The 14,353-nt window shown below is 36.6% G+C and overlaps 1 protein-coding gene across 5 annotated transcripts in view; it reads right to left on the minus strand.

Moving 5' to 3' along the window:
- SBF2 (SET binding factor 2) overlaps positions 1 to 14,353 on the minus strand; it is a 305,339-nt gene that overhangs the window by 88,654 nt on the left and 202,332 nt on the right. For all 5 annotated transcript variants that reach the window (XM_030483971.1, XM_030483973.1, XM_030483974.1 and 2 more), the window contains exons 18-20: positions 12,731 to 12,935; positions 10,421 to 10,530; positions 8,752 to 8,901 (exon numbers count right to left, since the gene is read on the minus strand). In XM_030483971.1, coding sequence (XP_030339831.1) covers positions 8,752 to 8,901; positions 10,421 to 10,530; positions 12,731 to 12,935 — 465 coding nt within the window. The remainder of the gene's footprint in view (positions 1 to 8,751; positions 8,902 to 10,420; positions 10,531 to 12,730; positions 12,936 to 14,353) is intronic.

The following is a 14,353-nucleotide window of genomic DNA, read 5'->3' on the forward strand; positions in this document are numbered from 1 at the left end:
CTTCCATATTTTTGTTAGATATAAAACTTCTAAGAACAGAAGTCACTAGTTTTATATAACTTATTCTATTAGCAATAATTTCAAACATCAAAGACTCTTTGGGTTTTTTTTCCTTTTCACTACCTTTCATCAGTCCACCTCTTTCAGAGGCCCACTAGAGAGCAACTACACAGCAGTATAACACAATTCCTAAAACAGACTTGTTTTATTTACAGCAGTGAGTAGCTTACAAGCACACGTCTGCTTTTCATCAAGACGACCAAAAATATTTAGAACACGGAGTTATTAGGAACACTTGGCAACCACAAGGCCACAATTAACAGTAATGAACACTTCACAGCAGTCAGAGCCTACCACACCAATGCTCCAAGAAGCTACACGGTTTCAATCAGGTACCTATGTGTGAGCAAACACACGCGAGCATGCCTTGCATGAACAGCAAATATAGGAGGATTGAACAAACGCCCAAAAGGCCCCAAAAAGATGAAGACATCCATTAAGACTACAGAGTGCTCTAGCTGACAAATGCCCCAGAGAGCCAACCGGGATGAGGGGGTTGCACCACTCTCCTTATCCCTGCCTGGGAACTACTTGCTGTGACACCCTCATTTAGTGTCTAATGCTCTAGAGCTTACATTTGTGTCCACAAGGGTATCACGTTTTTATTTATCTATTTGTAAGTCAGATATGACCTGACTGAAATCAACGTAGCCCAGACACAGACCAGCTGTGTCTGCAGTTTGGACACCATACACTATTTTTACTTTTTTTTCCTAAAACGCCTACATTGCTATGTAAATGCCATGTAAAATCTGCTAAAATATGCTAAAAGCTCTTCAAAATCATCACAGCTTTTAACACACCTATTTTTGCTGCTGCTGGTTTGCTTCAAGGGCTTTGGTTTCCACCATGCCGTGCCTCAGTGAGGGCAAGAACGAGGCTGTGGGTGCCCTGGGCTGGTCACCACAGCCCCACTGTGGGCCCCACAGCTGCAACCAGCCAAAGGAGGCCGTGGCACTGCTGCTCATGTGTATTCCTGCTTATTCTTGTATTAAACGCAACACCCCACTATCATTTGACAATTGTAATAGAATATTAAGCAGAGACCCTCAAAACAAGGCTGAATCCTTCTCTGCTAACTGCACAGAAATATAACAAAGGGATAATCAATATCCCCACAGCCTGCAGCCTAGAAAACAAATTATATCTATGGCAAGTTATATCAACAGAAAGGAGGGTACTATCACATACTTATTCTGGCATTTTTGATACGTCTACATGTTAGCAGCAAGAAACCTGGGGTGAACCAAGGGATTCCCTGCAACCAGAGCACTCGAGATGCATATTCGAGATGCGCATTCATTCATACTGTGAACAGGCTGTGATCATGGCGGGACTTGCAGATTATTTTAACTTCTACGTTACTACCAAGTTTATGTGCATCTGTGTATATATATTTCTCTATTATAGCAGCCATAGATATCTGTATCACCCTTGTGCCTCATGTATGCACATGCATACATACATACACAGAGGGGAGGAGGAAGTACGTGAACACATTTTGGTGAGCAGCTGAGAGAGGGAGGCTGAAGGCAGATGTAGGTATGGACAGCATGTCATGGGACTCATTACTGCTAATGCCTCTTTTTTCCTTTCTTAAAATAACAGTCTTATGCAATAATTACGGAGGATAGGTCCAAGCAAAAGTCACAAACACTTTCAGATTAACAGAAGTAGGGTCTCTGAAACCTGCCCGGAAACGGCAACTTAAGAAATGCCCAGGCTCATTTCTGAACATCTCCACTGGCACAGCACCACCATGAAAAGCAGCTATGGTTTTCTGCTGCCTAGTCATCAAAGAAATTCCTCACTAAAACCGCAGAGGCACTTTAACTTGGCTTGAGACAAACACCTTGGTACCTGGACATACATGCAGAATGACCCAGACAACTCTGGGAAGATCACTGCACAAACAAAACTCCCCATGTGATGCAAAAAGGCATTACTTGGACACTGCCTCCACATGGAGAGTCAAAGCCAAATAAAGAATGGCTACTGCTATGCGAGATGGTCATCTCCCTTGATACCTGCAAAGTAGGTAACTGTGGACTGGTCTTCTAGCAGCAGTAATAAAGCTAAAAAGTCTGCAATATTCAGTGACAGCAGCATGCACATACCTACTTCATGAATAAGTACATGGGCAATCCCATAAAGAAACTCTGTTTTCTGGATTTCATAAAAATATGCCTGTGAATGGACTTTTCATGGGCTGTGGGGCCATCCAATGAGATGGGGTGACTACAACAGTGTGCTCCTCAGAGCAAAGAAGGAAAAATAAACACAGATCAGCAATACAACCTTTGACAATGTACTTCCTTTTTTTTTACCTAGAGAAAATTATGTAAGCACCATCAGTTCAGCCATGTGCAACGACATTCTAGTATCTTGCAATTTCTTGGGGATGAGAAAGGCCACCAGAAAGATTCAGAAATAGCAGCTTCTTTTATTAAGTCCAGAACACTACAGGTGAACCCCTGAAAAGTCAGCAGGATGGAAAAAACCCTTGTTATTTCTACTTTTTGGGTAATAAACCATGGACCACAGAAACTATACGATTGTGCCTGTTGTGACAATATGGGATTAAATCTGGAAGTTTAAAGTCCAAGCGTTAAACACTGGAATCTCCATTCTTTCACTTAAATAATATCATAACTACATCTAACAGGACGAAAAAGATCAAATTGTTAATAACTGCTAAACTAATAGAATTAAGTATGGCCCTGTTAAACTACAGTGACTTCTCTTAATCATGTATTTTCTATTTTCTAAAAGACCTTAAAATACTTTCAAATATTACCACTGTTCAAACATTACTCTGACAGTTTTTACTTGCAAGAATGGAAGTCAAACTGAGTAACAAAAGGCAGGCCATGAAAAAAAAGTCTGAAAGGAGAGAAATCTACTATAAGCCTCCAAAATAAAGACATTTAGCAACATAGTTTTCTACATAAAATATGAGAAATGCTAGTTCATTTAACCTTTATATTGCCAAGAATTTGAATTGTATGACACATACACATACGGCTTATTTTCTCTCAGGAGTAATAAAATATTTCTTGTTACTGGACAGTATTTGCAAATCTCTGAATTCTGAGAACTGACAATTTTTAAACTTTATCTGGTGGCAGAACATAATACAACAGTTATTTGCATAAGAAAAATAAATTGAATATTAATTACAGAATGCCACTGGTTTTAATTTTGCATATTAAAGTTTTTTTTCTCCACAGATTGTATAGTAAGTGCCAGAAAGAGACCCTTATAAGACCAAACTGATACAGAAGAGTCACAGGCAAAATTTTACAGGCATAATTAACCAGTAATATTTTTAGTCTGCTTTTGGCAATTGCTGGAGAACAGATGCTGGCCCAGATATACCTTTGTTGTAACCTAATACAGGTTAAATTTTTCATTTTGCTCTGGCTGCTACTAAGACTTCCTACAGTTGTTTCTTATACTGTATACTGTAAGTATACTTTTAGAATACTCAGTATACTCTATTTGAAAGATGAACATCTGCTTATTGCCAGTAAGGAAAGCCCTAGAGATCTATTAGAAACTATCTAAAGCACTAAAACGTTTAATAATTTGTCTACAACACCACATATTCTCACAGATGTGAAACTGGTCTTAAAACAGCTTTCATGACTTTGTGGGCTGTCAGATGAAATCACATCATTAGAAGACCCTACCCCTTTCCTACAGCTACAGAAAATAATTTTGAAAGCATTTATGCATTTAACAGTTTTATGCACCTTATTCCCACTCTAACCACACTTAGATTAAGTACTCCAGATGTCTGGGGCACACGTGTTTTCCAATTTGACCCATATTTGCCACAGCATTAATACAAAGTTAGGCAATACTAGTGACATCTTACAGAGGCAATGTGATATTGCAACATTGTAGGTTTGGAGTTTTTCTGTTTATATGAAAAGTTTTATCTGTCCCAACTGCCAAAGGAAGCTAGTTCATAGTCCTCAGAATAGAATCTTTCCCCATATTTTTTTCTTTTTCTGTTAGAAAGCCTTACTGTTACTGTTATTTGATGCAAGTTGTTTAGAATATTTTTTTATCAAGTACTCTCCACCTACACAATGGGAGAAGTTACCATCTTCATCCCTCTTTTTGCCTTTACTGCCACATTATCAAACCAAGTGCTACTACGTTTCAAAATATGAGTTCACTTGGTGCTGCCAGAAGAAAGTCAGAGACAATTGAAAATCTGGACAAGTCATATTGTTTCTAAGAAATTAATGGAGAAGTATGCAAATTGAGCCTTGAGATTGGTTTTGCTATTACTTCTTAATGAGTATTAAGGATCCAATGTGCTGCTAGAAATATAATTATATAGAACAAATGTTTCTCTGGTAAAAAATAGGCTTCTTAGTTGTAAAAATGTTAAGTAGCCTTTTCTGAAATGTCAGAGAAAAGCAGTACATTATAGAAAATTAAAGAGAAAAAAACTTTTAAAATAGGAATTTTTGTGTAATTGCAAATTATTCTGATGTAAACACAGCAGCAGGTAGCAAACATGATGGAAAGAGTTTCTAGAGAAGTAATTTCACCTTTTTCTCATTACAGTGCCATCTGTATGCATAAATTGTCAATTAATATATTAAGCTTTTGCAACACTGTAGATGGTTTTTAACAGTAATTTTAGTTATATAACATATGGAACAGAACATAATGCTTTTGCTTTGCTATCACAGATACTAATCAATACTGTAATACAGGCTGATTTAACTGCTTGTCAGATTATGTGATTTGTCAGGGGAAAAATTCTTATTTAGGCCATGACAATAAAGTTTTTGGCAAGCGGCAGATGACAACTCCTAGCAGAGATAAAAGCAAACAACTGGGGATTTAACTGCCCTCATCAGAAGACATCTGCTTTAATCAATGAGCAATACAATCTCCATATAATTTTCATCTTCCTGCTACTAAGAACAATCAGAAATACTTTTCATTTTCATTTCAGCAGCAGTACTTCCCAGACATGAAGAGACACAGTGAAACATGTTTTTAACACTTCAATATTGACTTACTGTATCATGAATTGCCTTAACTGTATTTGTAAAGCCACCTAAAGTCTACCACAAGGCTTGACATGCAGCTGCCTATCTACTAAATATGGCAGAACAATAAGAAACTCTATTGTACTATTCCTCAGATCATAAGCCTATCAAAAATTTACAGTGAGGTCCTGCCCATTACCTCCTGACTGTAAACAGCCTAATGAACAACAGTTCAAAAGAATGCCACTATTGGACTGAGAGACTCAAGCTGATAAACACCAGAGATCCCATAAGCCCAAGTTTTGCCATCTCTAGAAAAATCAGTAAGATACCATTCTCCCTTCCTTCCAGTTGCAAAATGGCTAGAGATCGGACACTTAGGGAAATACAGACTAAGTAATTTTTTGCTGAAATAAAGCAGCTATTATCCTGAAGCAACGGAATGAGTATTTTATTCCTCTTCCTTAATCTATTCTGAAGCAGTGTGGTAGCAGACACGTCTCACCAGGTACAACGATACCAGCCACAATATGCATTGTGGGATTATTGCTAACGTTTTGCTAACATACTGCTCTTCATCTTTAAAACAACTGTACGGAAGCTCTAAAAAAGCATGTAACCTTTATTTTTATGGACGCTAGTAAAACAAGAGAATAAATTCTATTAAAAGAAAAAAACCTAACACTGAACACCCAGGAAAATCTTGAATAGTAACAGAGGGATCTGCAATAAACTTGCAGAATGCAATCTTCCTGGTTTTGTAATATTGTGGCACTGTTCCCAGTAAGACGAAGAATTCAGTACATGACAATAATGTAGTTTCTTTTTCAAAAGACGCTTTTCAGAAATGGTCAACCTATATCTCTTGAAATACTATGGTTTGTAACAATTCACATTATCAGTAGCAGAGGTTTGGTGGCTGGGGAGCATCAGGTTTCCTATCCACATGAGCAAGTGAGCCAGCAAAGACTGGTATTTCCCAGGGAAAACCATCAGGCACACACACGCCAGATCAACCCAGCACATACAGTAGAGAGCCAAGGCTCTGCCCAACCTATCAACTCTGCCTGGTGCCTTCCCTTCCTCTCAGCTTTTATATCAGCTGCTATATGCCTCCTGGCCACAGCAATAGTTTAGTTTGTATTTTATGGAAGCCAACAGAACATGAAATAACATTAACAGAAAAATCTGTGGTGAGATGTTCAGTGGTATGACTGAGACAGTTTCTACAACTCCAATAGTTCAGCAAGGTCTTAAAGCAGTACTGCAGGCTGACTCTCCCCCAAAAACCCCATCGTAATTAATGTGGTATTTCCTTAAAGCTTGAACACATCTCCAGCTAAGACCGCATTGCTTTAATTAGATTTTTGTATCTTTTTAACAGACACTGTTTAAATGACTTGGTCTTATGACCTGCAACTAACAGAAGTCTTGTCTTTACAGCAAAATGCTGACATGCTGAGTCCCACTGCAGCAAGGGCAAACTTAACTTGTGGATAATGTAATTTTTTCTGATACAGGGAAGCTCCAAAATGTCACAATTTACATATCGTTCCAAATAATACAGTTGAACAAAGTGGACAGACAAATTATAAATCATCTTTTTATCTTAATAGATCATGCTCATAACTTAATAAATCATTTCATACACCATAAAAGTATATGTTCTAAATACTTGCTTCTAACTAGCTGCCCAGTGTCAGGAGTTCAGATGTTTTCATATTGGCCAAGCTGACATCTAAGAAATTGAAATTTCCATCTTATACTTTCACAGATATGAAAATACTGTTGGGGTGAAAAAAGCATAAAAACTGTGCCTCCTTACTTGATCTGTTTCCTCTGCATGATTTGAGTTATATTCACTAGTTTTGTTGAAAAAACAAAACAAAACACCTCCCCCAAAAAAAAACCAAACAAAAAAAACCCCACAAAAAACCCCCACAAAAAAACCCAAACGACAACAACAAAAAAAACCAACCCACCAAAAACCAAAAAACAAACACAAAACAACCAAACCCTGTTCTATTTTGACTTCAGGAATACTTCAGACACATTCATTTCTATGAACATTAAGATCCTTTTTGGGTCTTCAAATCACTGGAAAGAAAACCAATATTTTTCTCCTGGAGAAAAATTGGATTTTATTGCTTCATTAAAAGGTGATGTCAGTATTTCTTTCCTCAGCATAGGAAATATCCTCAACTTCCCATTTTCTTCTGCCATCTGTTTTGTACTAAGATACGGCAAATAAAGGGGATGGGTATTTTGTTCCTATTGTCTAAAAATATCTTGAGTTTTTAATCCCACAAACAATCAAAAAAGTAGAAACGACATCTAGACAATCCTGCTTTCTGGTTTGAAAGGATATTTCTAACACAGCACGTCAGTATTCCATTGGTCATTGGGCAGAGAAGTACAGTTTCACAGATAGCCTCCAAGTTCGAAGCAAAACTGAAGTTAAAACTTGGAAAAGGCCAATGGTTGTGCCAAAAAAAGGGACATTCTGGTACATGCCATACAATTTCAGCCAGCTGACTTCAGTTATCATCTGCTAACTGCAAGTAATTTTACTCCAAAACCACTGCTCCAGCAAAGTTGAATTTTGTTCCAAACAGTAGAAAAACATCTACTGTGAACAAACAAGAAATACAACAGACAACAAATCTTACATTTGATAGTGACCTGAGGTAGCATTTGTTCAGTCAGTGTTAATTTATATCTATACTTACATGAAAGCTGTATTTAGCAGTCACCTTTTTAAAAATATGGGTCAACAAACTTCTGCAAAATAATTTCAGCGGTTTTTAGGTTAGAGGAGAGTGGGTTTAAAATACCAATGTCTCAAATCGCTAAGTTGATACAATAACTTACGGGTAACAAGAGGCAAATTGCAACCAAATGTGATCACATTATAAATTAAAAAAAATACTACTGCATTCTCAGATATCAGACTGAAAACACGGATGTCCATAAAATATTTCTGACAATGAACTGCAAACAAGTTAAGCTAAACCAAAACAATTATTCAAATGAAAGTCAAAAGAAGTCATCTATATAGTTTACTGTTGTAGGCAGCTGCCACCATATGTTGATGCTTTTTCAGCACAAAATTATTTATCAGTAGTGTAACTTAATAGATGAACTCCAAACACCTTCAGTGAGTCTCTGACAAACTAAGATGTCACCGTGACAAGTAGAACTACAACCATGAACCATGGAAGCAGAAGGTATGCTTTGTTCTTGAAATACGTTCATGCTTGTGATCACAAAGAGGACAAACTTCAGAGGTTTTTTTTTAACTGAGCAGTGGGTAATACACACTTCAGGAGGTCAAAGTAGAAAATGACCTGGAAAACCTAACACCCGTTCATTAAGAAATTACTCCAAGCCATTAAGATAAATCACTTCAATACTTAAAAAAACTAAGTTACATCTACATTGTTAATAATGGAAAGAGTTTTCTTTCTGGTTTTCGTATCAAGCAGATCTGTATCGACCTGCCTAATATCTTAAATATCTTAAGTCCACTGTCAAGTAGTTTCTGCCACATCACTGTAAGTATAACACTGTCCTATAATTGGATTTCGCTTTTCCACATCATTCTAAACAATTTTTTGCTTATCGTAATAACAAAACAAAGACAACCAAAGAACAAAACCTTCACACATTGTACCTGCAAAGCACAGTTCATCATTCGCACAATGTAGTCGAACTGTTGATGGTCCAGTATTGCTCGATTTTGTTTAACATGCAAGCCTAACTCCTGTGTCAGGCAGTGTCGAGCTGCCTTTCCCTTTAGGGCTCTCAGAGCTGCAGGCAGGGTCTGAAGAGAAGAAAATCTACCTTTATGAAAATGAAATTGAATGGCACCATTCATACTGAATATCATTAATTCTTTATTAAGAAACTCCAAGTGACAATATATTAAAGAATAACTTTGGAAATGACTTATTAGCTTGAATATCACATTTTCACACAATGGTTGATTTAGCTGGAGTCATTAAGTAGTAAATTCTTCCCAATTTTTTTTCAAATGCATTAAACAGCATTTCTCACCTACATCTGCAAATAGAAATTATTGAATACAGACAGGCGTCGAGTGGATGTGAAATCAGAAATGGATTACTGTGCATGAAAGCAAGTGCTCTATTCTGTACCAGCCAGGACAGGCCTCGAGTTAGGACATCAAGGCCAACCAGCTTGTTTTTTGATAAGCAGTGAATGACAAATGGTTTTAGAAGTGGCATACCTCTCATAGCAATGAGGCCACAAGACTGTTACGCAGTTTACCCTAAAACAGTGCCAATAGAATATTTATGCCAATGTTTTAAAGATACAGCAAGTGCTACATCGGTGATTATCAACTGTGGCCCTCTAGACTATATTTAATGGGTGTTAACAGATAAATAAGAAAAGGCAGCCTATTGTCTTATCTAAGGACAAATTTACCATGCAGGGGGACAAAAAATTTACTGAATTTTTCTGTGTGCCTGTAATTTAAAAAAAGGTTAAATACTACTGTATTACACATGCATCAAAACTCTTTAAAAAGAGCTACATATTTTATCAGAACTTCTCCCATATGCATTTCCATAATATAACTTGTAAATCAAACCCACCCATTTTCTTATTGAGCTGCATAGCCCCAGAGATGCATGGGTGATACTTCTCTGAGAAATATTAAAAAAGTGCTTAAAATTATTTTACAGTCATTTTCATATGTAGAATTAGATTTCAGTGTAGGTTCTAGAATAAATAATTGAAAACTCTATGAACAGAATCTATAAAATCTGGCAACTTTTTAATTTGAAAAACTAAGCATGTCAAGGATGACAACTCACTAGTACATTTAAGTAAAGACAGACATGGCAAATATTTACATTCATCTCTGAGTTCTATAAAATTACTGATCTTTAAAACTACCAACACTTACTGTACTGAAAATTTCAAAAGAGCATTAGCTGGCAAACACTGAAATGTCTGTGTATGTCTTTTGTTTGCACTCCTCACAGTCAATACTGCTAGAGTAATACACTGCTTTAAAAAAAAAAAATATGTGGACAATACTATTTATAATGGTAACATAAAGCACAAAACCAGCTTCAACATACCTGTGTAGTATGTAGTATTACAAACAGATTTTCAAATCCATTAGCCTCATACTACACACAGTATTGCATTTATATAACTAGTTTTACTGCTTACTTCATTCATTTAAATGGTTAAAATAATCATTAGTATTTGAAACAAGACTTCAAAATGTACTTTGTGACAAGGTCAGCCTCCTTTTGCTCATTAACAGAACAGGCTTATTTGGGAAAGTTAAAAATTCATTTTATTACCTTTTCAGTCTCCAAAAATTTATTTTCAAAAATGAATGAGATACAATTTCTGACAACTTCCAGCCTTTGTGCACTGTTGAAAACCGTGCTTCCTTTTTCCATTATGGAAACTAACAAAGAAAAAGAAGAATATACATCTGTGAAATGTCTTCTGCAAAAGACACAAAGACCTGAAAGTTCTTTTAAAATAAAATTAAAAAAAAAAAAAAAAAAAAAAAAGTAAAGAAAAAAGTGTGCCCTCCATTTCGGTCTGTTAAGTAAATACCATTAGTAGGCATACACAGGTGGGAACATAAGATCCTAAGTCTTTGGTTTCCCTATACTATCTGAAGAAAAGAATGCTCCGAATTTTAACTATGGCAGTTGATTTTCTTTACTACTTGTTCTATTTGTATCATACAGACACAAAGACATTCCAACCTCTAACATACTAATGAAATATATAAATACAAATTATAATGAATATATATTTATATACCCATGTGTGTTCTGCAGTGAACTACGTAGCCTTGCATATTTTGTAGCAGTCAATAACTATTTTTTCCTAGAGAATTCATGAAATTTCCTACAGAATTTCCTAGAGAATTATTGGCCATGGCAAGAATTTTGTGACAGACCTGTTCTCATACCTAGACTCCAATTTGCTGGTATCTAAAGATTATCTTCTGAATGCAGTGTGTAGCTCTGAATTTTTGAGAGAATTCAGAATGAAACAGCTAACATACTGTTTTCCTCTTTGGTATCAAATAAATAGAATATAAACGCAGAATATGCCCTTCTTGTAGATAATAATGAGCTCCAATAACCAAGATTTTGACACACAGGACAGCAGGGAGTATGAGTTTGAGAGCTGTTCCTTGAGGGGAAAAAACCAAAACCAAACCAACAGTCAACAGCAAAGGCAGGTGAAGAGAGTTCATCCTCTTCCTAGTAAACTCAAAGAGAAACAGGCCTACAACGGGCCTCAAGAGGCCATCCAGTTCATCTTACTGTCCCTAGACAGGATCAACTGTATTTATGTTACTTCTCATGTTTGTCTAATATGTTCCCAAAGTTCCGTGATAACAGAGACTCCATGGCTTCACAAGAAATCAGTTCAAATGTCTCACAATTCTTATTTTACCAAGTTTTTCCAGACAAATAACTCTACTTTTGTGCTGCAATTAAACCCATTATTTCTTATCACTACAGATTACTCCCTTTCTTTTAACAGCCTCTTAAGTAATTGAAGGCTGCTAATATGTGTTCCCTCAGCCTTCTGTTTTTCAGTCTAAACAATCCTCCATCTTTTCTTCTAGGTCACATTCTCCAGACCACTGGTCATTCTTGTTGCTTGCTTCTGGACTCCCTCCAACAGAACCAAAAATGGAGACAGTCTTCTAGTGCCCAAAAATGGATACAAACAGTCCAGCTGAGGTCTTACTGAGTACAACGAAAGGATTTCTCCATGGGGTTCACTGACTGCACTCCTGTTTATACATGCAACTAAGATGTTTGTCTTTTTTTGCAACAGCTTGATACAGTTGGGTCATGTTTGCCCTATGATCATTATAATTCCCAAATTAGTTTCTGAAGGACTGTTGCCTAGTCAGCTGATCATGCCCATGCAATACCTTATCTGAAGAAAGGCAGCAGACAAGGACAAAATTCAGAGACTAGATTTCTAAGTTTTCAAGACTGATTTGAATTCTAACCTCATCCTTCAAAACTTTTGCAAGCTCTGCTCAGCTTCATGTGTCATGCAAGTTTACTAAACACACTTGTTTATGCCATCATTCACATCAATGAATATGACTATGACTAATAGTCATTAGTCTGGCATTAAAATGAAATTGACAGGCCTACAATGTCTACATCTGCTCATTATATTTAAATATAGGTATATTTATTTTGAGACAGATGATATGTTTGTTCCTTGCCTTTTTCATGTAATTTACATGTCTTCACTAATGTCAAAGGAGAAACCCTAACAGTTCAAAGCATGGTTCAGCCAGTCCTACAAGTAACCTACAGTGATATTCATCAAACCTAGATGAGTAGACAATATCTAATTTAATAGTTCACTCTAACTCAGATCAAATCCTTTTTTGTTGTTAGTAATCATGCCACTCTGGATATTTGACTTCTTAGTAAAGGCTGACAAAATTGCAAAGGCAAACTGACAAGTCTATGTACTAAAGTTTACCAACATCACTAAAAATTCAGTATTAACGTGAATTTGGGAGCAACACATTTGCAGCCATGCTAATTTTATATTCAGTTCATGAGACAAGAGGACAAGTAGGTAAGTCAGGGAAGAAGTACACATACCAACAGGGGGACCCGCTGGAACGACACACTTCTTGTCCCCCCGGGTGGCAGGGGGGGCACCCTGACTCCTTGAGAGGCCTTCCTGCAGGAGCTCCTGCACTCGGCACTCATTGATCCGGGGGAAAGGAAGGATGTGAACCCGCAAGTGGGAGCCCTCCGTGGGCCGTGGCACTTTCTGGAATGCTATGTGGGGATTGGGATTCTCCTGCAGGTCAAAAGCAAAGGTTATATACAAATGTGTTATGCAGTGTTACCATCTGTATTATCCAACTTTATTACTGTTTTGTGTAGCTGTCATACCTGAATGATTAAGAAGCTGAGTATCTAATGCAGCTCACTAATGTTTCATATTCATATCACTCTGATTCATTATCTGTAATACTTCTGACTTCATTAAAGGCTTTTACAAAATTATTTTTGTCAACATGCAAAATCCAAAAAGAAACAGAGCAAAAGAAAATTACTGCTTAGGTTGATTTTATGCAGCTTAATGAATATTTAGGACTCAAATAGCTTGACAATCAATCTCTTCATTAGAGAGAGGGTTAAAGAGTACTAAAACACATAATCTCTTCACCAAGTACTGAGAAATATTCTCATCTTGATTAAGACTATGAAGCAAAAGTTAATTTTTGTACCATGTTGTATCAAACTCATTAGATACCAATTTTCTATCTTCCGTATGTCCTACAAAAATATACGACAAAGCTCACTGTTTGCAGTAAAAAAAAAATTAAAGAAGTTAATATATGTGATCAAAGAGAGTAAGTGATATGCCTAAACTACAAGGAAAGTAAAAAAGCTGTCACATCAGATTTTGGGATGTTCACAAAGGACAGAAAAGACTTTTATTGTTGTAAATCTATCAGCATTTCCACTGTGAATGTAAACGTCTGCCTGAATGAATTTTCACTCACTCTTTTATGGTCTGTAATAAGCAGCCCCAAAGAAAGTTTTTATCCTTACTTTTGGGTTTTCTTGCAGAGGTCTTCAGAAGTGAAAAAAAATTAAAAATCAGTTTCACATTGCATCTTCCGTATCTGGTGTTTAGCTACCAGAAAGACCACACACATCACAAACCACTAATTTTCACTCAACTGCCTGCAAATTTATTTCAGCTTGTTTAAAACACACTTTCCAGAAAGACATCCTGAAGAGAGCAAGATATGAAAATTCACCATTTCTTTTAATTTTTTTCCCCTCAAATGGTTGATAATCTTTCCTATTTGTGGTTTTGGTTTTGGGTTTTTTGTTTGGTTTTTTTTTAACTCCTGGCTTCAGCCTGTACCTTTTCCAATAGACAGCTGAGATCCACAAGGATTCTACCACCATTCACAGGATCACATCTCACATCTTGGGGAGTGTAACGATCAAACAAAATAGGATCTTTTCAGCTGTTCATTCATATACCAGGGGTTATCATTGACGGTGTTTTAATTTACTGTTATCCAACTTGACTCTATGCTATTACTTATTACTGGCTATGTACCACTGCCAAATAGTGCTCTTCAGTTAGGTTTCTGTTGTACAAGCACAACTAGCTCGCAACAAAACCTGTAAAAAGGAGTCAGCTTGATATTTTCGTTTAAGGGAGCAAAAGGCAACAAAGAGATCAAATGCATC

Source organism: Strigops habroptila, chromosome 4 (genome assembly GCF_004027225.2).
Source record: "Strigops habroptila isolate Jane chromosome 4, bStrHab1.2.pri, whole genome shotgun sequence".
Taxonomy (NCBI): domain Eukaryota; kingdom Metazoa; phylum Chordata; class Aves; order Psittaciformes; family Psittacidae; genus Strigops; species Strigops habroptila.